The sequence below is a fragment of the Eurosta solidaginis genome, chromosome 4, assembly GCF_040869045.1.
Source record: "Eurosta solidaginis isolate ZX-2024a chromosome 4, ASM4086904v1, whole genome shotgun sequence".
Classification (NCBI taxonomy): domain Eukaryota; kingdom Metazoa; phylum Arthropoda; class Insecta; order Diptera; family Tephritidae; genus Eurosta; species Eurosta solidaginis.
Window position 1 is genome coordinate 66,280,120 of NC_090322.1, and position 26,380 is coordinate 66,306,499.

At 40.2% G+C, this 26,380-nt stretch overlaps 1 protein-coding gene across 8 annotated transcripts in view; it reads left to right on the forward strand.

Annotated features, from left to right (window-relative positions):
- The window catches only part of dpr18 (defective proboscis extension response 18), a 217,743-nt gene that overhangs the window by 23,899 nt on the left and 167,464 nt on the right, over positions 1-26,380 (forward strand). For all 8 annotated transcript variants that reach the window (XR_010952597.1, XM_067781933.1, XM_067781936.1 and 5 more), the window contains exon 2: positions 15,408-15,907. Coding sequence is in view for 6 of the 8 variants with exons in the window: in XM_067781933.1 (XP_067638034.1) it covers positions 15,820-15,907 (88 nt within the window). In the remaining 2 variants the exon portion in view is untranslated. The remainder of the gene's footprint in view (positions 1-15,407; positions 15,908-26,380) is intronic.

Genomic DNA, 26,380 nt, shown 5'->3' on the forward strand with positions numbered 1-26,380 from the left:
TTCACTGTAGGTACGCTGGCATAGGTTACTCTTCTTGATCTTCCAACGCCAAGTACTTTTGTTTGACAAATATAACACGCTATTGAATGGCAAGTAGGTTCTCTCCATATCATTGGTGTATCAAATTTTATTTGTTGTCCTGATTCCGACTGAATCAATTCTACTCGACACGATGTACACAAATTTTTCGGTGTCCATGGTTTTTCAGCATTTTTAGGCTCAATGCCAAAATACTTGCAGTATATAGTTTTGATATGATCTGAGAACACTTGTCGTCGCCTTATGATAGTATATTGGCCACACATGAAACAGAACATATCTGGATCTTTATTACACTCAAATTCTCGCGTCCTTTTACTCATTTTTTTTTTTTAATAAATCACGGTTTTGAAATTTGTCTTATGAACTGAACTATCTCCGGCGAGCCTTGCAGATGTTATGAAGTTTCAAGGCGCATTAACTCATATTTATACTCGGAACAAGAATAAAATTGAAAAAATCAAATCTTACCCAGAAAGATAGGTTCCTTTTTATACGAAGCCGGGAAAAGAAAATACTACCTGCTTTAGATGTAGGCTCTAAAAATTTTCTGTGTCTTATAATTTTGAAAATCTACCTGCATACTTACCCATAAGTGACGGAAATACATGTTTATAACTACATGCCTACAGCAGGTTTCGAACCCAACCACTCTTCCTTTCGATGCAACCACTCTACCTACTATAAAACAATTCGAGTATTAAAAGTACTATTTGATTTATTTAAAGAAAAAGTATTATCATTGTTATGGTGTTATTCGTTTATCCGGATAATATCCCATTTGCAATTTATACCTTTAATATATGTACATATGTATGTATACATACATACATTGAAGTTGCGCAACCTGGGTATATTTATTTGATCGCTTATAACTTACGTAGTTTTGCATCGAATTTCTTCGATGATAGCTTATCTTTAAAAAAATATCTAGAAAAAAGGTTGTGGTTTTGGAATGCTGCCCTCGCAAAAAGTAATTTTTTTTCATATTTTTTCATAAAAAAAAACAAAAATCTGAAATGATAAGCTAATATCTCGAAAACTATCTGGCTGAGCAAAAAACAATTTATCATGCATTTATAGAAAATTTTATTGTCTTTCCGATGCTGTAAACTTTTGATTGACCCGTTCGTGAGATATACGTAATTAAAGGGAGCCATCTTTTTGGTTTTTTCGAATAACGGTAAATTGCAAATATCTCAAAAACGGTACCATAAAATCAAAAATGAACTCCATTTTCCAAATCAGGGGGTAATTTTACATACGAATTTCATAACGGCGTTTCTGGTAAAGAGAAAATTTTGAAATTCGTGGTCCAGTGTTATACACATATGGGGCATTCCATCCCATTTCGACCAATTTTGAATCCGACCCCTTTAGAATTGGCTGAAAGTTTTTCTTCTTTTTCTAGCTTACGAAAGACGTTTTTCCGAAGTTTTTCAAATTTTTTCATCCAACTCAAAAAAAGTTATGAATTTTTAAAAAAACACCGTTTTTATTTTCAAAATGCTATAACTTTTTGACAAAAAAAACACCGTTTTCCAACTCAAAGTAAGTTTTAAATATTTTGAAAAAACGGTGTTTTTTTTTTCAAAATGCTATAACTTTTTCAAAAATTGACCGTTTGGGATCATTTTTTTTTAATATGGTTTTAAATGTACTTTTCGGAAAAAATACAAAAAAAATTTTAAAGTTTTTTTTTCAATTAAATAAAAAAAAATTCTCGTCCCACTCTGGGATTAGTGGGGATGATTGCAGAATTGATTGTAGTTTTTTGAAACTTTAAAATTTTTTTGAATTTTTTCCGAAAAGTACATTTAAAAACAAATTTAAAAAAAAAAGATCCCAAACGGTCAATTTTTGAAAAAGTTATAGCATTTTGAAAACAAAAACGGTGTTTTTTTAAAAATTCATAACTTTTTTTGAGTTGGATGAAAAAATTTGAAAAACTTCTGAAAAACGTCTTTCGTAAGCTAGAAAAAGAAGGAAAACTTTCAGCCAATTCTAAAGCGGTCGGTTTCAAAATTGGTCGAAATGGGATGGAATAGCCCATATATTAAGCTGAATCAACTGATAATCACAAGAATCAAAGCTCTATGAAAGTGAAATAAGCAGAAAACGCATCATCCCGTACCTTAATAATTTTTAGTGAATAAAGTCGAAACCAAGCCATTTTTTGATAAAGCAAAGAGAAATTTGTCTTTTGTGTAATACCTTGTTGCGGTCACCCTGTTTATTTCAACGACCTTTCTGCTAACACTGGCTGCAAACATGTTAAAGCTAATGCAACAACCTTGAACTACATGTTGCGAACGCAGTCAACTCAGCTGTTTTTGACATTTCTGCAAATAAGGCAATAGCTGCCACGAACTTCGCGAAAATTCTGTCCTTTTTCCGGTGATTACTCAAGAAGGTTAGACGTGATCAAAAATCAGATCACAAACTAACAAAAAAGAAAAAGCAACAAAGTCAATTTGCAAGCTTCATCGCGTGCTCTAAATGAGAAGCTACTTTGGTATGCCAACACGACAGGCAGCATTAAGCTAGTAAAGCTGATTGGCACAAACCAGTGTGGGCACCGCCGGCAGCGAATTGTAATAGCTGCAATTTTTTTTGGACACAGCATATTCAGTGCACTGGACACCTAACCAATCCGCTACTTACTAAAAAAGCGCACCTTTGGATAGACAAGTCGCCAGCAGGCAAGTCACTACCCGGTACCCACGGCACAGACGAGAAGTGCCGGGGCAGATTGCTAACAAATATACCAGGTGAGAGTGTCTTGAAGTTTTTTGCATGGAAACCATCACAGATCGGCGGGGAGCTACATAGATCTTTGCCACAGCTGTTGCTCCCGCAGCATCACAACACATTGGAGTGCATAAATAGTTGCGAGATCACCGCGAACAGCTTGTAGTTTGCCAATACATTGAACTTTCATTATACAATTTTATCTGCACATTAGAGTGCGCGTGCCTTTTGTTTCCCTCTCCTCCTCAAGGAGAGAAATTTTAATAATAGTTTGACTAAATTCATCATAGTAATGTTTGTGAGTCGCACGGTTTCATGCGTGTGAACAAGTGTGCAGGGGCACCCCTGAAGTAAAAGGAAGAGAGGGCGGGGGGGAAATTGTAGGGATACACCCGTAGTTTTAGCGCTCACCGGAGCAAGACATCTTGTAGGAGGTAGGCTGCCAAAACCCAGGCGTGGATTACACGCTCAGTACCCTGCGGTTTCTCAAACCGCTTCTCTTTGGCCGCGTTGGGCAACTTCTTTTAAGCCTTGATAATTTCAATCGTCGGGCCGAACTGGGCCAAAAAGATGAGACTAGGCGACACGTTTGAGTAGCTTCGAATTTTGCATAATTCTTTCTTTTCACGTTTTATTAACAAAAGCACTGCAGCTTTATAGGGTTACGAGGGCCGATCGTAAGGCTCATATAGTATGTAATAAATACATAGTAAATAAGGACCACACGTTGGTGTGAATACAAACATGTGAATTAATTTGTCAATAAATTTACAATGAATTGCTAATCAATTTAGGTTGGTGGTATTTGATTTCGGATGTGATGTGGTCAGACGGACGGACAGGGAGGGGAAAGACGGGTGACATGAGGGGATAGACAATTGTAGGTTGAGCATTGGGGCCGGCAACCATAAGGCCACTGCCGACCATGGAAGGGAGGGAATAAGAGGGCTGGCCAAATAACACCATCGGCAGCTGCAAACTTCGGAGGAGTCATGGTAAGTTATGCATGCAAACGGGAGTTCTGAGTGTTGTGCCCATCGAATGGGTAAGGAACAAGGGGGGGTACGAATTTTTTTGTATGGTGCGGTCATGCCGCGGTGCCACAAGAACCCACGGTCCGGCGAGCTAGCTCGCGCGTAAGCAAGCGTACCCCGTGGCAGACCGGGCATGGAAAGTTGAGGGGCTGAAGGCGAGGAGTTCTTCGCGAAGATAGGCAGTAGGCGCGTCAACCCAAAACCCGTACGTAACAAAATGGCGCCCAAGGTGTGGGGCCCGAAGACGAGCGGTGCTCCTGGAAGACAGAAACAATCTACGGACATCGAGGGAGCACTACACAATTAACTCCGTTTATACACACTTTAAGCAGCATTTGATAGCTTGATGGGCAAGAGTTATCGTCCGTCAATTGTGTCAATGCTCAATCGGAAGATACGGAAGGTAGAACGTCGGTTAGCTGATAGCTTGCCTGGCTGATACATAGCCGAGCAATTGTGTCAGGTCTTAGACACTACCTTGGGGTTCGCAGGTAGCTCGTTTAGCCTTTATTAGAGCGGACGAAAGTGTCGCGAACCAAAGTAGATGGGCGGGAGCTGTTTAGGTATCTTAGTTTGACGTAGGAGTGCAGACTAAATGTGTCTACAGCAACATAAATTAAATTTCTATATTCATCGGTAGCCAGTCTAGACGGACAGTTGATCAGTCTGTAGTATCGATGCTGGGAGTTTTAGATTTTAGATGGACACTTATTTTATGATAGGACAATCGACGAACGACGTTAGGCGGACAGACGTCACATCCGGAAATCAAGCCACTTAATCATATAACAATTTCACATATATTTCACCCATATACCGCATCGTACAGCCCTAACACAGGCATTATTACCTTACATATGTATGTATACAAAAACACACATCTTCGATTTTGAAATCACTACGTATATTTAAACTTCATAACCACTTGCAATTAAACTTTTAAACTGAATTAAACCTTTAAACAACGTATCACTCCACAATGACGAAGCCTCAAAAAACAAAATAAGGACTCCGTAGCGATGGTTCCGTAGAGAAGAAAGAGAATGAGGTCCCAGCGGAACAGGGCGCTCAGCGACCCAACTCCGTGAACGAGGACGGAACAGGGACGCTCGAAGAGAGCGACGATAAATGTCAAGCAGGTACATCGAGTCCGAAGTCCATGCAGTTGGGTGCAGTGGGCGAAGAGCTACTGCGGAAATTTGAACTCATGTTCGTCAAACATCAATTGGACGTGAGTCAGTCAACGACGGATGCAATCAAAGAGGTCGTTAAAACGTTACGCAAAGATATGAACGGTCTAGCAGACAGGTTGTCCAGTCTGGAAAGGGGGGATACAGGCACTCGCACTCCCACAGGGAATGGGAGGGCCGACTCGAGTGGGATTTCTGAGAGCATTGGTCAGGGAGAAGATGAGGGTAGCTTGATGAGACCCGAAACCGGATTGGAGGCTCATCGAGGGCTCACTCCAATGGAACGTGGACGTGAACATGGCTACCGGCATGAGAGGAATGCGACTAAGGTTATTCGGGATTGGAACCTCAAGTTTGATGGGGGACCAAAGTCGATTTATGTGGAACGGTTTTTGTTTCGAATCGAGACGCTTCGAAGAAAACATAACGTTTCTCCACAAGACCTGTATGCAAATTTTCACATGCTCTTGGATGGCCCGGCTCGCGAATGGTACTGGTTGTACCTGGAGGAGCATTCTGGAGGCACCGTAGGAGATTACCAATCATTTCGATCGGCTATCGTGGAACATTTCCGGAAGGCGGACTGCGACGAGGAGATCCGTCAAGCCATGAACGATCGCAGGCAGGACTACAATGAGAAGTTTGAAGAATTCTACGCGGCCGTAAGGGGGATGGAGCTGACGATGACAACCAGAATGCCAGAGCGAAGCCTAGTGAATCTGATTAGAAGGAATCTCATGCCCAGAATGAAAAATCTTATTTTCGGATGTAAGATAGAGACGCTGGAGGAGCTGCGTTCGGAATGCCGTCGAGCCGAGAAACATCTCTCGGAAGTGGAGCAAAAAACATTTCGCAGGGAAACCGTGGAGGAGTTGGAAACCGACCCTGCGGAAGAAGGACATGAAATGGTGGAGGCATTGTATCGACCGACAAAAGATAAATTCTCTCGGCAGAGTCAGCAAAAGGACGCGGGGTCCAAAAAGCCGGTCGTCGAAGAGAATGGTACGAGCACCTCTAGCTGTGATGGAAAACTCCATCGGATGGTCTGCTTCAAATGCAATAGGCCCGGCATGCAATGCTCATGGTGCGAAGAACACAAACAGGAAAACCGCGAGACGGGTGGGAAGACCGGGGGGCCCTACCCGCGTCGTCTAACCCCGGAGACGTAAAACACAAGATTTTGAGCGGTGCCGGCGTGTCGAAGTCTGCGCCAAGATTGACTCCCATACTCTCGCTAGGGGAGAGAAAACGCAGATATGAGATCGCCAGGAAACGCATTTTCGGACGTGACGAAAGTTCGGGTGAAAATACACCCCGAGCAGCATATACTAGGACTTGGAAGAAAATTTTAAAAATTAGAAAGTCAGGGAAGGAGCTAAGAAGGGAAGGAAATGCTATTGCCGAGACGGTAATACGCGATACGATTGACAAGCGTCCATACATAAATGTAGAGATAGAGGGAATTCCGGTACAGGGTTTGCTGGACAGCGGGGCTTCGATAAGTTGTCTTGGATCAGGCTCGAATGCGTGGGCAGCCCGATTAAACCACAAGGTGCAATCCTTGAACAGGTGCTTGAGTACGGCGGACGGAAGACCTCAGGCAGTAGTGGGAAAATTTAACGCTCTAATTACCTGGCGTGGCAAAACAGTAGAGATGGTGTTATATCTGGTTCCAAGTCTCCAACAGGAACTATACCTGGGGATTGATTTTTGGGATGCATTTGGCGTCGCCCCGACAATAGTCTCGGAGCTAGATGTGACAAACGCCAACCAAATCGAGCTCACAGAGGCGGAGGTCCGGAAACTGGAGCGAGTTAAAAAGCTCTTCCCATCTTTCGCAGATCTCGGTCTGGGCAGAACACACATTATGGAGCATGTCATTGAAGTTTTCGACGATACGGTGCCGGTAAAGCAGAGGCATTACCCAATGTCGCCGGTGAAACAGAAATACGCCTATGATGAAATCGATCGAATGTTGAAGCTCGATGTGATAGAGGAGAGCGATAGCTCTTGGAGTTCGCCCATCGTACTTGTCGAGAAGCCGGGGAAGAAACGCCTGTGTGTGGACATGCGAAAATTGAATGAGCGTACGAAAAAGGATGCGTGCCCGACGCAGCATGTAGAAGGGATCTTGTCACGGTTGCGAGAAACATTTTTCATTTCCGGAATTGACTTGAAAGATGCCTTTTGGCAAATCCCTCTAGAGCGGTCATCCCGGGAAAAAACCGCTTTCACAGTCCCTGGCAGGCCACTGTACCAGTTTAAGGTTATGCCTTTCGGTCTGTGCAACGCCAGCCAGAGACTGAGTAGACTGATGGATAAGGTCATCCCCTCTCGGTTGCGAGAGCATGTGTTTGTCTACATAGATGACTTGCTCATCTGCTCGCCCGATTTGGATACCCACCTGGAACACTTGGCAGAGGTTGCGGAGTGTCTTGCCAATGCGGGGTTGACGATAAATTTGGAAAAGTCCAAATTCTGCCAGAAGGAGCTGAAGTATCTAGGCTTCATTGTGGGACAAGGTCAATTAAAGACGGACCCGGCGAAGATCCAAGCAATGATCGACTTTCCTGTACCGACCACCATCAAGCAGCTCCGGCGCTTCCTTGGTATGTGTGGCTGGTACAGGCGGTTCATACCTAATTTTGCCACAACCGCTGCGCCGATGACAGACTGCCTCCGGAAGGCGAGAGCTTTCGCGATGACAGCCGAGGCCATAAAAGCCTTTGGAGACCTGAAGCAAGCACTGATCTCCACAGATGTTCTGGTTAACCCCGACTTCAGCAAACCGTTCTTCATTCAGTGTGATGCCTCAACTCAAGGCATCGGAGGCGTACTGTTCCAGAAGGACGAAGAGGGAAATGAAAGGCCCATCGCCTTCATGTCCCAGAAGCTGAATTCCGCGCAACGGAATTATACCATTACCGAGTTGGAATGCCTTGCGGCAGTCGTTAGCGTGCAGAAGTTTCGCGCATATGTGGAAGGCCTCCCATTCACGATTCTCACAGACCATATGAGCCTCAAGTGGCTAATGGGGCAGAAAGATCTCGCAGGTCGTCTCGCCCGATGGAGCTTGAAGCTACAATCGTTCGATTTTCGGATAGAGCACCGTAAGGGTGTGCAGAATGTGGTTCCCGATGCGCTTAGCCGCATGCATATGGAAGAGATCGTGGAGAACACGGTACACAATATACTGGACTTTAATTCGGCAGAATTTTCGAGTGCAGAGTATGAGTCTCTGAAGCAAAACATCCAGGATAACGCTGACCGGTTACCGGACATGAAAGTAGCGGACGGAGTAGTGTACAAAAGGGTACTTCCTAGGGGAACCGAGGAGGTAGAGGAATCCCTATGGAAAATTTGGGTCCCGGAAGGCCTCAGACAAGCCCTTCTTACGGGGATGCACTCCGACAGAACGGCGGGTCACGGAGGGATTACAAAGACGCTTTATAGGCTGAGAACATGGTATTTCTGGCCAGGCATGGTCGGAGATGTTAGAAAGTTCGTCTCCAAATGTGAGCTTTGCAAGTGTTCGAAGTCACCGAACGTGACGTCACGGCCACCGATATTGGATCGTTTTCAAACGGAGAGGGCATTCCAAAGACTATATGTTGATTTCTGCGGACCGTATCCACGTTCGAGTTTCGGAAATGCGTATGTGTTCGTGGCATTAGACCATCTCACCAAGTTCGTCTTTCTCAAGCCAATGAGATACGCTACGGCGCAGGAGGTGATTAAATGCTTAGAGGTTGATATATTCCACGTATTCGGCGTCCCGGAGTTTATACATTCGGATAACGGCAGACAATTCATCTCAGAGCGTTTCGCGAACTTTCTACAAGGCTATGGTGTCAAGCACATCAAAACTGCCCCTTATGCCCCGCAGGCCAATGCCTCAGAGCGCGTGAACCGGTCATTAGTTGCCATTATCCGGACATACCTATCGGGCGAAGACCAACGAGAGTGGGATCGACACGTCTCGCATGCTGCCTTCGCACTGCGCAGTGCCACACACGAAACCATTGGAGTGGAGCCTTACAAAGCCGTCTTCGGACAGACCATGATCCAGCATGGGAATGCCTATGAAGTGCTGCGCAGAATAAATTCAGTGGGCGAAGCCAGCGTGGAGGTGCTGTCCGGATCGGACCGACTTTCATTGATAAGGAACAGGCTAATTCAAGGACTGGAAGAGGCGCACAGGAAGGGACAGCGAGCGTACAACACCAGATCGCGTCCTATCAGATACCGGGTAGGTCAAACAGTCTACCGGAGGAATTTTAAACTGAGTAGCGCTGCGGAAAGTTATAACGCAAAGCTTGCTGCCAAGTACCTCAAGTCAGTGATTCTCGCGGTGCGAGGCAATTCGCTGCATGAGATCGGGGATGCACAAGGCCGTTCGGTGGGTTTGTATCATGCGAAGGATCTCCGCACATAATCGGAACACTGCCCCAAGCGGACGAAAAGACCGGCTTTTCGAGCGTTTCATCATCGCAAACGCCTCTAAACCGCTCGCCCTGTTGCGGTCACCCTGTTTATTTCAACGACCTTTCTGCTAACACTGGCTGCAAACATGTTAAAGCTAATGCAACAACCTTGAACTACATGTTGCGAACGCAGTCAACTCAGCTGTTTTTGACATTTCTGCAAATAAGGCAATAGCTGCCACGAGCTTCGCGAAAATTCTGTCCTTTTTCCGGTGATTACTCAAGAAGGTTAGACGTGATCAAAAATCAGATCACAAACTAACAAAAAAGAAAAAGCAACAAAGTCAATTTGCAAGCTTCATCGCGTGCTCTAAATGAGAAGCTACTTTGGTATGCCAACACGACAGGCAGCATTAAGCTAGTAAAGCTGATTGGCACAAACAAGTGTGGGCACCGCCGGCAGCGAATTGTAATAGCTGCAATTTTTTTTGGACACAGCATATTCAGTGCACTGGACACCTAACCAATCCGCTACTTACTAAAAAAGCGCACCTTTGGATAGACAAGTCGCCAGCAGGCAAGTCACTACCCGGTACCCACGGCACAGACGAGAAGTGTCGGGGCAGATTGCTAACAAATATACCAGGTGAGAGTGTCTTGAAGTTTTTTGCATGGAAACCATCACAGATCGGCGGGGAGCTACATAGATCTTTGCCACAGCTGTTGCTCCCGCAGCATCACAACACATTGGAGTGCATAAATAGTTGCGAGATCACCGCGAACAGCTTGTAGTTTGCCAATACATTGAACTTTCATTATACAATTTTATCTGCACATTAGAGTGCGCGTGCCTTTTGTTTCCCTCTCCTCCTCAAGGAGAGAAATTTTAATAATAGTTTGACTAAATTCATCATAGTAATGTTTGTGAGTCGCACGGTTTCATGCGTGTGAACAAGTGCGCAGGGGCACCCATGAAGTAAAAGGAAGAGAGGGCGGGGGGGGGGGGGGAATTGTAGGGATACACCCGTAGTTTTAGCGCTCACCGGAGCAAGACGTCTTGTAGGAGGTAGGCTGCCAAAACCCAGGCGTGGATTACACGCTCAGTACCCTGCGGTTTCTCAAACCGCTTCTCTTTGGCCGCGTTGGGCAACTTCTTTTAAGCCTTGATAATTTCAATCGTCGGGCCGAACTGGGCCAAAAAGATGAGACTAGGCGACACGTTTGAGTAGCTTCGAATTTTGCATAATTCTTTCTTTTCACGTTTTATTAACAAAAGCACTGCAGCTTTATAGGGTTACGAGGGCCGATCGTAAGGCTCATATAGTATGTAATAAATACATAGTAAATAAGGACCACACGTTGGTGTGAATACAAACATGTGAATTAATTTGTCAATAAATTTACAATGAATTGCTAATCAATTTAGGTTGGTGGTATTTGATTTCGGATGTGATGTGGTCAGACGGACGGACAGGGAGGGGAAAGACGGGTGACATGAGGGGATAGACAATTGTAGGTTGAGCATTGGGGCCGGCAACCATAAGGCCACTGCCGACCATGGAAGGGAGGGAATAAGAGGGCTGGCCAAATAACACCATCGGCAGCTGCAAACTTCGGAGGAGTCATGGTAAGTTATGCATGCAAACGGGAGTTCTGAGTGTTGTGCCCATCGAATGGGTAAGGAACAAGGGGGGGTACGAATTTTTTTGTATGGTGCGGTCATGCCGCGGTGCCACAAGAACCCACGGTCCGGCGAGCTAGCTCGCGCGTAAGCAAGCGTGCCCCGTGGCAGACCGGGCATGGAAAGTTGAGGGGCTGAAGGCGAGGAGTTCTTCGCGAAGATAGGCAGTAGGCGCGTCAACCCAAAACCCGTACGTAACAACCTATATAACACTACTTTGTTTTCTTGTATTTTTCCTGCATTTTTTCTTCAATTATTTGTCGTCTCCCTTATAATACGGTGTCAGTACTGGTGCAAGTGTGCAAACTATATTCCAAAAAAACTAACGAAATACAAGAAAAATACAATCTAGTTTTTAAAACCAAACAGCCCAGTTTGTATTTCGTTAGGTTTTTTGACACTCGGCCGTTTTTTCTTTATTTTTCTGACAAATGAAAATTTTGTTTTTAATTTGAAATTTTTGTGCATAAAAATATAACTTTATTTCAACATTTTTGTGAGCCAAAATAGAGAATAATAATTTTTTTGTTTTCATTGTGAAAAAAGTGCAAAATAAAATTTTAAAAATAAACAATAACATGTCAAACTCATTTATTTTTGGGGAACAGCAGTCTCGCTTTCTCATGTTAAGAATTATTTCTGTATTTTGGAGTTCCGTTAAAGTTTCGTCAGTATTTCTAGCTCGGAAAGTGTCGTATAGGTATACGCAAAATATATATTGATTTATTTCATATTGATTCACCTTACCAAAGACGATAAATTAGGATAAGGGACGGCACTTGTTACTCGCAGCCATTTGCTCGATGTTTTCTAAGGGTAGTCGCTGGTTTTTTTTGGGACGAGATGTGCATAAAATGTCTTCTACACCTCATGGATAAATGCGAGACAATTCAAAAATTTCCCTCTTAGAAAACATTCGGCATCAATTTTTTGATTTCCAGCGAGTTACTCGCCACTTGTAGCAGACAGGTGGCTCTTATTATACTTATTCTCTTTGACCTTACATTCAAAAATTTTATAATTTCTACTGAACACTGGTGGAGTTATGCTGAATTTGAACTTTTTAATAGTCTAAAGAATATAGTGCAATTCCGCTTATTTGCACCCTTCTACGTATCGCTAAACTGTTGAATAAATAACTCCAATATTCAATAATGCAAAATGGTCTTTATTAGAGTACTTCAAATACTTATACTTTACACTTATACTTCGCAACCAATAGCGTGCTTAAATCAAACTGATTGCTCATGCCGCAGCTGGTGCTGCTTTTATACACTTCGGTTTCCTCGTTGGCATATTTCTAGGCGTTTCTACTTCTAGAATTTACTAGTTCGCTGAAGATAGCATACTTTTATGAGTATCTCAGAAATATGCATGTGTCTGTGTGAGAACTACTTTTGTGAGCTTCTTTTTTTTTTTTTTTTTTGTGAGCATCTCTCCGCTGCTGTATGTACATATGTGTAGACATAATGATTGATTTGTTTATGTAGATACAAGTGACTGCTTAGTGTCTGCTTAGAGATGATAGTATCCCTTAGTGTTGCTATATTCGTCACAATAGAAATAAGTACGCGCAAAAATTTATAAAACGAAGAGCAAAGATTTCTATTCCCGCCATTTTTATCATGTTAGGAATTATATAAGGCTGAACATTTTTTTCTGGGTCAGTTTTTATAGTATATCATACTAACTCAAAAAGTGAAAATTTTGGATTATATTAGTTTACAATAAAACGTGCGATATGTACATATGTATGTGCATTACTAACTAAACAGTTACTTTTTTAGTGCTTTCCAAAATTGTGTATATCTTTATAAAGATTGTGCGTATTTATTCTTTTTAGGGATAAGGTACAACGAACCTTCATACCAGGTTTTATTACGGTACCTTAAAATTTACTCAAGTTATTATCATGTCTACGTATGATGGACGGACGGACGAATGGGCCGACATGGTTATCGCTTTGTATACATGCTAGGTTAGGTTAGGTTGAACAGACTCGTCAATAAAGACCTCACATAGATTGAATGTGTCCATAGTGTTACCAGAATTTGTTTGACGACCAAACGGAAGAGCCCCAATCAGGTATCAGCACTTATGCTATAGAATAACTCCGTCCTCTTGGCAAATACTGGAAGTTTTCTAGGACCTAGCTTAATTGCTGCTTTGAGATCTGGCAACTCTGCCGCCCCACGAACACAGTATGGGATCAACCGTTTCTTCCTGCAGCTCGTAACTCCTAGGCCTACAGCTCGCATCTCCTACACCTGCTGTTACTGTAACCTATAAGGATATGACGCCGAAAGTCAGTGTCCACTTAGTATGCCCATCGTGATGCACTTTGTGAGTCTAATATCTTAGGCTTTGCGCGTGATCTTAGAAATTTTGCAGCCCGACTCTTTTTTCCACGACTTTCCTGCTTGATGGATCATATACAGCTCCTTTCTTCTTTTTTGTCTATTGTCGTATACATACAAATTCAATGATCTTTTTTCGATATTACTATTAAACAATAATTATTTTACTATATTTTTTTATATATATATAATGGGTGTATTCAAACACAGTTTTTTTTTAATATGAATTATTCCCCCTGACTACGAGGTAAGTAACTATCGATTGGTTTCTTTGAAAAAGACTAATTTTATATGGCAATGGCCGAAACTACTAGTAAACTAATTTTTGGCGAAAAATAAGTAAGCCTATAACTTTTATAATCAATACTATAATAAATCTCTAGAAAATCGTGTCTGTACATCCAAGATTTCTAAAAAAAAAATGAGTGTACTTGACGTTTGGAATGTCGTAGAATCCATCGGCACCACTTTTTTCTGTTTGTCTGTTTGTCGGTTTGTCTGTTTGTCTGTAAGATATCGATAATCTCGGAAACTAATGAATGGATTTTTATTAGACTTTCACAGATGGATAGCCTGTAATCCAGAAGGGAATCTAGAACTAATTTCAATAAAATCGCGTGAGAAACAAAAAAGATATAGTTGTTTAAGCTATAATTAAGCTACTTTTAAGGATTTTTTTTTGAAAAACGAAGGAAAATGCACTTAGTTTCCAAACAAATATCAAAGAATGCCTTTGCAAAGTGTTTTTTCAATTTCATATAAATTAAAGATCAAATTCATGAATAGATACAGTGGCGTACCAAAAAAAATTATTTCACGCTGCCATATTGCGATAATCGGTTAAAATGAGGTTACCTAAAACCTCTAAATATGCGTACAATATGGGCATCAAACAATAGAGGAAGGTCACAGGTTTCATTTGAATTTTGTGATATTTCGATAAATTAATCGATAACTGAGTTATCGGTCAAAATGTATTTGCTCCAAAATCTTTAAATTTACCTACAATATGAAACACTTTTAGCTAAGATTTTAAACCTTTTACACGCGTTAATTAGGGACTCAAACCTTTTGGTGCAATTCGGTTTATCTATTCGCTGACAGGTGGCGCAAAGTTTTTGTGTGTACTGCGATGCTTTGGTAGGTGTGCGATTGGTTGTCGTACACATACACTAAATAAAATTAAAAAAAAAAAATAAGGGCCACTTTAATATAAATACGTATCCCGAACAACGTCGGGTACCCTGCTAGTATAAAATAAAAACCATAACTAGCTGAAGGGTATCACATCCAGCGACAAGCCAAATGGCCTTTTTTTTAATGCGAAAAATCAGAAGCGCGAAGAATATGCAAAATTTGTGTTTTTTTCACTAGTTGCATTCAAACGTTGCATGACTTTACTTCTTGTTGTTACTTTGTTTAAGTATACTAAAAATAAACAGCCTTTCGAAACTCAGTCAATTAATCCGCCATTAGTTAGACTTGTTTAGTTGCACTTTGACTGGCAACTTTGTAAATGACAAAGCTTTCTCTCTTATTTACAATCACGTTTACATTGCAGACAAATGATAAACATATGAACACTGATATTGCTTACCCTTCGACTTCGAGCTTATCGTCTCTTCCTATAGTACTTTTCCAGCTATGCTGCAAATGTGCATTTCTGCCGCCCGCCCCTATGATAGCATATACAGTTCCCGCTAAGAGTAAAAATATTATTTAGTAATAGTCTTGATCAATGTCAAATGTTTAGTGGTGGTGCAACTTTTTACCCAACTCTACTCGTAACTGTGGAAGTCTGCGAGACATTTGCGAGTTTCCAAGAGTTGCTTTCAATATTTGTATCCGCTAGTTTTTTTTTTATCAATGTAAAGATATTTTAAAATAGCCACAAACATAAATAATTAACATTTTCCAATATATATTTACAGAACATAATCAAACTGAGATGAGTAATGATTACTACTGATCATCTTCATATGAGTAGTTCTTAACAATGACAAAACCAAAGAGATAATTCGTTAAATTACTACAATCAATGGCCAAGAATTTGTAGAAACTACTGTTTTTATTACATAAATGAATTTTGCGAATGGTAGTCACTAAACAACTAAAATGACAACTTAAATACACAACAAATGTTATAATGACAAAATATTTATTATTGGCGGGCCAAGAGAGACCCAATGAAAAGCAGCGGGTATGCCATCACAAATCAAAAAAAGAAATATATTTGAAAGCAGAATTAACTGATGTATCAGCGGAAGAGCGAACATAAAATGAAAAGCTCAGAATCGATGTCGCTATCGTCTTCATACACCACAACGAAGGGAAGTGAAAAGAATGAGGCAAACATCGACTTTCTACGATTTGCGACTTATGTCTTTTATAACTTTTATATCCGTTATTGGCTCGAGAATTCACATTTTATGTAAGTATTACGAGAATTTTATATACGCACACATATATATATATACATATGTATATAAAGTGATGTTCACCAAGCATATACATATTACTATACAAAAGTTATTATTTAAAATATAATAACGGTACCCACAGTCCCTTTTTACCTACCATTTATAAGCTTGGGCTGTATGTACCTTAGGCTGGGCCGATTTGTATGGACGAAAGTTAACCGATATAGCGCCATCGATTTTTCGATAGGATTTGGGCTCAGGAAAAAAAGTTCCACTACGCATACCCAAAAAAAATAATTTTCGAGCCTGCGAAATTTCATTTTTTTTTGTTTACTTTTTTCGACTTTGATTTTAAAGGTTTTTTTCATGAATAAAAAAATGTTCATATGTATACCCTGTCCTGGGTATACATGAAAATTTTACAATCAAATGAAAATTTGTTTAGTAGGTCATGAAAAAACCTTAAAAATCACAGTCCAAAAAAAGTAAAAAAAATGAAATTTTGCAGCCTCGAAAATTATTTTTTTGGGTATGCGTAGTGGAACTTTTTTTCCTGAGCCCAAAACCTATCGAAAAATCGATGGCGCGATATCGGTTAATAAATCGACCCAGCCTAATGTACATACATATGTGGCCACCGTGGTGTGATGGTAGCGTGCTCCGCCTACCACACCGTATGCCCTGGGTTCACACCCCGGGCAAAGCAACATCAAAATTTTAGAAATAAGGTTTTTCAATTAGAAAAAAATTTATCTAACCGGGGTCGCCCCTCGGCAGTGTTTGGCAAGCGCTCCGGGTGTATTTCTGCCATGAAAAGCTCTCAGTGAAAACTCATCTGCCTTGCAGATGCTGTTCGGAGTCGGCATAAAACATGTAGGTCCCGTCCGCCCAATTTGTAGGGAAAATCAAGAGGAGCACGACGCAAATTGGAAGAGAAGCTCGGCCTTCGATCTCTTCGGAGGTTATCGCTACTTACATGTATGTATGAAATCTTTAGCATAATTTGTACCAACTTCCAGAAATTTTATAATTTTAAACTTTGCACACGTATCAAGAACCGATGGCAATGCAATAATTTGATGGTGGGGTGACATAGACTCAAGGGAAATAAAGTCAATTGACCTTATGAGCACTTCAAACGGCCATCAGTTTAATTGTGCGTGTCAAAAACCGATTACAGTGCAATAATTTGATGATGGGGTGACATAATTTCAAAGAACATAAAGTCAATTGATCTTTTCAAATGGGCATAAGTTTAATTGAAATTTTTTGAAAAATTATAAGAGATTTGCAATTTAAGTGACTTCGCGATAGCCTATGATCCTGACATTTTGAATATGGCGAGAGCTTTATTGGGGTACAATATTCAGATTAAAAAGTTTCCTAGATGAGGCAGAGGTAAAGATATTTAAAGATAATAAGAAAGTCCATTTAGAGCATGTGCAGTCTTGAGTTTAAGTTACTTCTCATTCAGCCAGAAACATGAAATCTTACAAATAGTTCTGATCACAGTGGCAATGTTATAAAAAGAGGCAAAATTTTCGCTGGGTGGCGCATGGATCGAGCTAATTGAAAAATGCATATGAGACTGGGAATCTTGACATCAATTTTTAGATAACTTTCGGATAACCATGGAACCTGAAACTTTGCAATACCTTAGACCTTATTTAATTGTAATGTTTGGGATAAAAAGTTCTTCTAGGCGAAGCAGGAATCGAGATATATAGAGATATAAAGAAAGTCCATTTAGAGTGTGTGTGTTGTCCTCGATTTTTAAGTAAATTCTCATGTTACACATGGTTCAGATCAAAGTGACAAACCCACAAAAGTAGAAAACAAATTCAGCTAGAGTGAGTACTGATAGAGATAATTGAAAAATTTATACGAGGTTTGGAATTTTGGGAACGCTTTTTACGTGACTTCACAATAGTTGAAACTTTGAACATAGGCCTTAAGGCCGCTTTTGTAATATACTGAAAAAACAGTCCTTCTTATGTGGAAGAGACCGAGATATTTTAAAATATCTAAAAAATCCATTCGAATCTTTTGAAATCTTGAGATTAATTTTTAAGTAGCTTCTAATTGATCTAGAGACTTGTAACCCTACACATATATAGTTAGATAAAGTGGTTATGTTAAAATTTTAATATCAAAATTTAACAAACTTTTGTCTTTGATTAAGGAGACATTGTTCTTTTGTTCCGTTATAATCAAGGCTGAAAACCGCTTTAAAATCGAAGCGGTTCGGTTCAGTGGTTCGAACCAATTGGGAAAAAAGTTTAACTGGTCCTTTAACCGGTTACAGGGTACCTCTGAATCACCAAATCAGTTCGGTTCATGTGGCTCAAGCCTTTTGACCTACGTGGTATATTACCAATGTGATATATAGTAGCGAATGCTGCTTTGGTACCTTGGGATTTACTTTTTTTGATATATGATTACATTGCCAGGGTTCATAAAATGCCTCTAAACAAGCTATCATGAAAGGTCTTAATTTCATCAATGTACGTCCAACCTTAGCAAGATTGATCGACTGCATCTTAAATTGCAGGAAGATTACACACAGAGCAACGATACTCAAAACCTCAGGGTCAGCTGAGCTGCTTGATACCGTATTTGCCATAGTATTACAGCGCGAACATACGAACGTACTACTGGGTCCCATAACTGCACTTCGATGCAGATCTAAAAGCCAAGATAGTGGTAGAAGGTTCGCGAAGGGGCCGCAAATACCGAACTAGGCTATACACGTATGCTCCAGTGGTTTCAAAATAATGGATATAGTAGGATCTGCGGTTGTAGTGTCCTTCTGGCGGAACTAGTAGCCGTGACTAAGAGCAGTAGAAGCACTGGAATAAAGTAGCTTAAGCAGCAGCCGCGTGAAGTTTTATATTGACTGCAAAGCAGCAATTAGGGCAATAAACCCGCAAAGCACTACAGATTCGGGATATGGAGAGGCATACACATACTATATGGGTCCCCGGGCAAGTGAAACTATATGCAAATGAGAAAGCGGGTAGCTGGCTAAGAAGGTTGCACACCTCGAAGCTTGTGCCGTATATGTTCCAATCAGAATGGGTGGGATAATAAGAAGGAAAGAGTTGCACAAAATCCACCAAGCGGGAAAGGCGTTGCACCGGACTCGGACCGGACTCAGGACCTTAGACAAACAAAGTTACTCTTATCACTAAATATAGGGAACTGTAGGCTGATGATGCGTATTCTGACTGGATAATGCTTTCTAACGTCACACACGTTTAAAATAAGGCGCATTCAGTGATAGCAGTGTGCTTGTGTCCTGCACTCGTCAGACTTAATTGAACATTACTAAAATCTAAAAACTTTTTAAAAACCAAACCCATAAAGTTTAAAAAAATCTAAAACATGTAAGAAAGTCTAAGTTGGGTTGAATCCCAGCTGTGTGTGTAAGTTAATTTCGGCCGAATTGGGAAATTTTTATGACATTAAAAGTATTTTGAAAAGAGTAACTTTGTTTAAGTTTTGTTCTTAGCTCAACCAGACAACTACTGAGGTAGAATATCAGTCAAATATAGTTAAATACCATAGAGTTATTGCAAAGTTTGTTAGGGTTAGACCTATGAGAAAAGTGGGCGTGGCCTTTAACCGATTTTGATTATCATCACGGATAGTGTGTCTGCCCAATTTCAATGTAATATATTTAACGGCTTTTGATTTACGGCTTGCTAACCTTCCAAATTTTCTTCTTCTAACTGTGGGTGGTTCCCCGCCCACATCCCAAGATTTTTTTTTAATTTATGTTTTGCGTCATAAAACCAATTCACCTACTAAATTTCATTAGCTTTGTTTTCCATTTTTCTAAATTTTCGATATCGAAAAAATGGGCGTGGTTATCGTCCGATTCCGCTCGTTGTCAATACCAATCTATTCTAAGCCCGTATACCGAATTTGGCGAAGATATCTCCATATTTGTTCGCGTTCTCGTGTTAACGGACGGACAGACCGACATGGCTTAATCAATTTTTTTTTCGATACTGATGATTTTGATATATGCCTATATCGACTCCTTTATACCTGTACAACCAACCGTTATCCAATCAAAGTTATAATACCCTGTGTACAAATCCAGCTGGGTATAAGTAGAAACTTGTATACACGTCTGGTTTTAAAACCAACCCCATGAGCTTAAACTTGGTGCTGAAAATTTAAAAGTAACAAGTAAGGAAGCTTAAGTTCGGGTGTAACCGAACATTACATACTCAGTTGAGAGCTATGGTGACAACATAAGGGAAAATAACCATGTAGGAAAATGAACCGAAGGAAACCCTGGAATGTGTATCAAATGAAAGGCATTAAAGAGTATTTTATAAGGGAGTGGGCCATAGTTCTATAGGTGGACGCCATTTAGGGATATAGCCATAAAGGTGGATCAGGGTTGACTCTAGAATGCGTTTGTACGATATGGGTATCAAATGAAAGGTGTTAATGAGTATTTTAAAAGAGAGTAATCCTTAGTTCCATAGGTGGACGCCGTTTCGAGATATCGCCACAAAGGTGGACCAGGGGTGACCCTAGAATTTGTTTGTACAATACGGGCATCAAACGAATGGTGTTAATGAGTATCTTAAAAGGGAGTGGGCCTTAGTTCTATAGGTGGATGCCGTTTCGAAATATCGCCATAAAGGTGGACCAGAGGTGACTCTAGAATGTGTTTGTACGATATGGGTATCAAATTAAAGGTATTAATAACTGTTTTAAAAGGGAGTGGGCCTTAGTTGTATGGGTGGCCCCTTTTCGGGATATCGCCATAAACGTGGACCAGGGGTGACTCTAGAATGCGTTTGTACAATATGGGTATCAAATGAAAGGTGTTAATGAGTATTTTAAAAGGGCGTGGGCCTTAGTTCTATAGGTGGACGCCTTTTCAATATATCGCCATAAAGGTGGACCAGGGTTGACTCTAGAATTTGTTTGTACGATATGGGTATCAAAAGAAAGGTGTTAATGAGTATTTTAAAAGGGAGTGGGCCTTAGTTATATAGGTGGACGCCGTTTCGAAATATCGCCATAAAGGTGGACCAGGGGTGACTCTAGAATATGTTTGTACGATATGAGTATCAAATTAAAGGTATTAATGAGGGTTTTAAAAGGGAGTGGTGGTTGATGTATAGGTGGTCGCACTTTCGAGATATCGCCATAAAGGTGGACCAGGGGTGACCCTAGAATTTGTTTGTACAATATGGGTATCAAAAGAAAGGTGTTAATGAGTATTTTAAAAGGGAGTAATCCTTAGTTCCATAGGTGGACGCCGTTTCGAGATATCGCCATAAAGGTGGGCCAGGGGTGACTCTAGAATTTGTTTGTACAATATGGGTATCAAAAGAAAGGTGTTAATGAGTATTTTAAAAGGGAGAAATCCTTAGTTCCATAAGTGGACGCCGTTTCGAGATATCGCCATAAAGGTGGACCAGGGGTGACCCTAGAATTCGTTTGTACAATATGGGCATCAAACGAAAGGTGTTAATGAGTATTTTAAAAGGGAGTGGGCCTTAGTTCTATAGGTGGACGCCGTTTCGAAATATCGCCATAAAGGTGGACCAGGGGTGACTCTAGAATATTTTTGTACGATATGAGTATCAAATTAAAGGTATTAATGAGTATTTTAAAAGGGAGTAATCCTTAGTTCCATAGGTGGACGCCGTTTCAAGATATCGCCATAAAGGTGGGCCAGGGGTGACTCTAGAATTTGTTTGTACAATATGGGTATCAAAAGAAAGGTGTTAATGAGTATTTTAAAAGGGAGTAATCCTTAGTTCCATAGGTGGACGCCGTTTCGAGATATCGCCATAAATGTGGACCAGGGGTGACCCTAGAATTCGTTTGTACAATATGGGCATCAAACGAAAGGTGTTAATGAGTATTTTAAAAGGGAGTGGGCCTTAGTTCTATAGGTGGACGCCGTTTCGAAATATCGCCATAAAGGTGGACCAGGGGTGACTCTAGAATATGTTTGTACGATATGAGTATCAAATTAAAGGTATTAATGAGGGTTTTAAAAGGGAGTGGTGGTTGTTGTATAGGTGGTCTCGTTTTCGAGATATCGCCATAAAGGTGGACCAGGGGTGACCCTAGAATTTTTTTGTACAATATGAGTATCAAAAGAAAGGTGTTAATGAGTATTTTAAAAGGGAGTAATCCTTAGTTCCATAGGTGGACGCCGTTTCAAGATATCGCCATAAAGGTGGGCCAGGGGTGACTCTAGAATTTGTTTGTACAATATGGGTATCAAAAGAAAGGTGTTAATGAGTATTTTAAAAGGGAGTAATCCTTAGTTCCATAGGTGGACGCCGTTTCGAGATATCGCCATAAATGTGGACCAGGGGTGACCCTAGAATTCGTTTGTACAATATGGGCATCAAACGAAAGGTGTTAATGAGTATTTTAAAAGGGAGTGGGCCTTAGTTCTATAGGTGGACGCCGTTTCGAAATATCGCCATAAAGGTGGACCAGGGGTGACTCTAGAATATTTTTGTACGATATGAGTATCAAATTAAAGGTATTAATGAGTATTTTAAAAGGGAGTAATCCTTAGTTCCATAGGTGGACGCCGTTTCAAGATATCGCCATAAAGGTGGGCCAGGGGTGACTCTAGAATTTGTTTGTACAATATGGGTATCAAAAGAAAGGTGTTAATGAGTATTTTAAAAGGGAGTAATCCTTAGTTCCATAGGTGGACGCCGTTTCGAGATATCGCCATAAATGTGGACCAGGGGTGACCCTAGAATTCGTTTGTACAATATGGGCATCAAACGAAAGGTGTTAATGAGTATTTTAAAAGGGAGTGGGCCTTAGTTCTATAGGTGGACGCCGTTTCGAAATATCGCCATAAAGGTGGACCAGGGGTGACTCTAGAATATGTTTGTACGATATGAGTATCAAATTAAAGGTATTAATGAGGGTTTTAAAAGGGAGTGGTGGTTGTTGTATAGGTGGTCTCGTTTTCGAGATATCGCCATAAAGGTGGACCAGGGGTGACCCTAGAATTTTTTTGTACAATATGAGTATCAAAAGAAAGGTGTTAATGAGTATTTTAAAAGGGAGTAATCCTTAGTTCCATAGGTGGACGCCGTTTCGAGATATCGCCATAAAGGTGGACCAGGGGTGACCCTAGAATTCGTTTGTACAATATGGGTATCAAACAAAAGGTGTTAATGAGTATTTTAAAAGGGAGTGGGCCTTAGTTCTATAGGTGAACGCCGTTTCGAAATATCGCCATAAAGGTGGACCAGGGGTGACTCTAGAATATGTTTGTACGAAATGAGTATCAAATTAAAGGTATTAATGAGGGTTTTAAAAGGGAGTGGTGGTTGTTGTATAGGTGGTCGCAGTTTCGAGATATCGCCATAAAGGTGGACCAGGGGTGACCCTAGAATTTGTTTGTACAATATGGGTATCAAAAGAAAGGTGTTAATGAGTATTTTAAAAGGGAGTAATCCTTAGTTCCATAGGTGGACGCCGTTTCGAGATATCGCCATAAAGGTGGGCCAGGGGTGAGTCTAGAATTCGTTTGTGCAATATGGGTATCAAACGAAAGGAGTTAATGAGTATTTTAAAAGGGAGTGTGCCTTATTTCTATAGGTGAACGCCTTTTCGAGGTATCGCAATAAAGGTGGACCAGGGGTGACTCTAGACTTTGTTTGTACGATATGGGTATCAAATGAAAGGTGTTAATGAGTCATTTTAAAAGGGAGTGGGCCTTCGTTCTATAGGTGCTCGCCTTTGCGAGATATCGCCATAAAGGTGGACCAGGGGTGACTTTAGAATATGTTTGTACGATATGGGTATCAAATAAAAGGCGTTAATGAGTATTTTAAAAGGGCGTGGGGCTTAGTTCTATAGGTGGACGCCTTTTCGAGATATCGCCATAAAGGTGGACCAAGGGTGACTCTAGAATGAGTTTGTACGATATGGGTATCAAATTAAAGGTATTAATGGGGGTTTTAATAGGGAGTGGCCCTTAGTTGTACATGTGAAGGCGTTTTCCAGATATCGACCAAAATATGGACCAGGGTGACCCAGAACATCATCTGTTGGATACCGCTAATTTATTTATATATGTAATACCTGCCAAGATTTTAAGGGTTTTTTATTTCGCCCTGCAGAACTTTTTCATTTTCTTCTACTTAATATGGTAGGTGTCACAACCATTTTATAAAGTTTTTTCTAAAGTTATATTTCGCGTCAATAAAACAATCCAATTACCTTACCATGTTTCATCCCTTTTTTCGTATTTGGTATAGAATTATGGCATTTTTTCATTTTTCGTAATTTTCGATATCGAAAAAGTGGGCGTGGTCATAGTCGGATTTCGTTCATTTTTCATACCAAGATAAAGTGAGTTCAAGTAAGCACGTGAACTAAGTTCATTAAAGATATGTCGATTTTTGCTCAAGCTATCGTGTTAACGGCCATGCGGAAGGACAGACGGACGACTGTGTATAAAAACTGGGCGTGGCATCAACCGATTTCGCCCATTTTCACAGAAAACAGTTAACGTCATAAAATCTATGCCCCTACCAAATTTCAAAAGGATTGGTTAATTTTTGTTCGACTTATGGCGTTAAAAGTATCCTAGACAAATTAAATGAAAAAGGGCGGAGCCACGCCCATTTTGAAATTTTCTTTTATTTTTGTATTTTGTCGCACCATATCATTACTGGAATTGAATTTTAACATAATTTACTTATATACTGTAAAGATATTAAATTTTTTGTTAAAATTTTACTTTAAAAAAAATTTTTTTTTAAAAGTGGGCGTGGTGCTTCTCCGATTTTGCTAATTTTTATTAAGCGTACATATAGTAATAAGAGTAACGTTCCTGCCAAATTTCATCATGATATCTTCAACGACTGCCAAATTACAGCTTGCAAAAGTTTTAAATTACCTTATTTTAAAAGTGGGCGGTGCCACACCCATTTTCCAAAATTTTACTAATTTTCTATTCTGCGTCATAAGCTCAACTCATCTACAAAGTTTCGTCGCTTTAGCTGTCTTTTGTAATGAATTATCGCACTTTTTCGGTTTTTCGAAATTTTCGATATCGAAAAAGTGGGCGTGGTTATAGTCCGATATCGTTCGTTTTAAATAGCGATCTGAGATGAGAGCTCAGGAACCTACATACCAAATTTCATCAAGATACCTCAAATTTTACTCAAGTTATCGTATTAACGGACGGACGGACGGACGGACATGGCTCAATCAAATTTTTTTTCGATCCTGATTATTTTGATATATGGAAGTCTATATCTATCTCGATTCCTTTATATATGTACAACCAACCGTTATCCAATCAAACTTAATATACTCTGTGAGCTCTGCTCAACTGAGTATAAAAAAACTTCGTTTGTGGAAAATGCCACAAGTCATAGCTTCTATATCGAAACATTTTGTTAGACATTTGAAGTGTTATGATATGGCTTCTAACACAGATGTGATAAATAGCTCAGTAGGTTAAGCAAGCTGCTGCAGTACGTGGCACATCGGTTCGAAAGCAGAGTTTTTTTGTAACTGCACGTGTAGACTCCTCTAGCTTTTTTGAGACCCAGTTCTGAGCACTCATTTTCACTAAGACCAGTACACAGTTGAACATTTTAGTTTAACTCTAAAGCTTTGTGGTCTATATGTTATACCCGTACTATTTAGTGATTTTAAAAGTAGTATAAAAATAAGCAGTCAAATATGATAGGTTTAAAAAATAAACTACAATTTTCGACAGTGTTTACTTTAAGTTCTAAGCGAAATTTGGTTTGGTCATAAATGCAGTATTAACAAGTAAGGAAGGCTAAGTTCGGGTGTAACCGAACATTACATACTCAGCTGAGAGCTTTGGAGACAAATGTTGGAGTTCAATGTTGACATAATTTACTTATATACTGTAAAGATATTCAATTTTATGTAAAAATTTTACTTAAAAAAAAAATTTTTTAAGTGGGCGTTTTCGTCATCCGATTTTGTTTATTTTTATTTAGAACACATATAGTAATAGGAGTAACGGTCCTGCCAAATTCCATCATATATCTTCAACAACTGCCAAATTGCAGGTTGCAAAACTTTTAAATTACCTTCTTTAAAGGTGCGCGCTACGTCATAAGGTCAACACACCAAGTCAACTACTGAGGTAGAATATCAGTCAAATATAGTTAAATACCATAGAGTTATTGCAAAGTTTGTTAGGGTTAGACCTATGAGAAAAGTGGGCGTGGCCTTTAACCGATTTTGATTATCATCACGGATAGTGTGTCTGCCCAATTTCAATGTAATATATTTAACGGCTTTTGATTTACGGCTTGCTAACCTTCCAAATTTTCTTCTTCTAACTGTGGGTGGTTCCCCGCCCACATCCCAAGATTTTTTTTTAATTTATGTTTTGCGTCATAAAACCAATTCACCTACTAAATTTCATTAGCTTTGTTTTCCATTTTTCTAAATTTTCGATATCGAAAAAG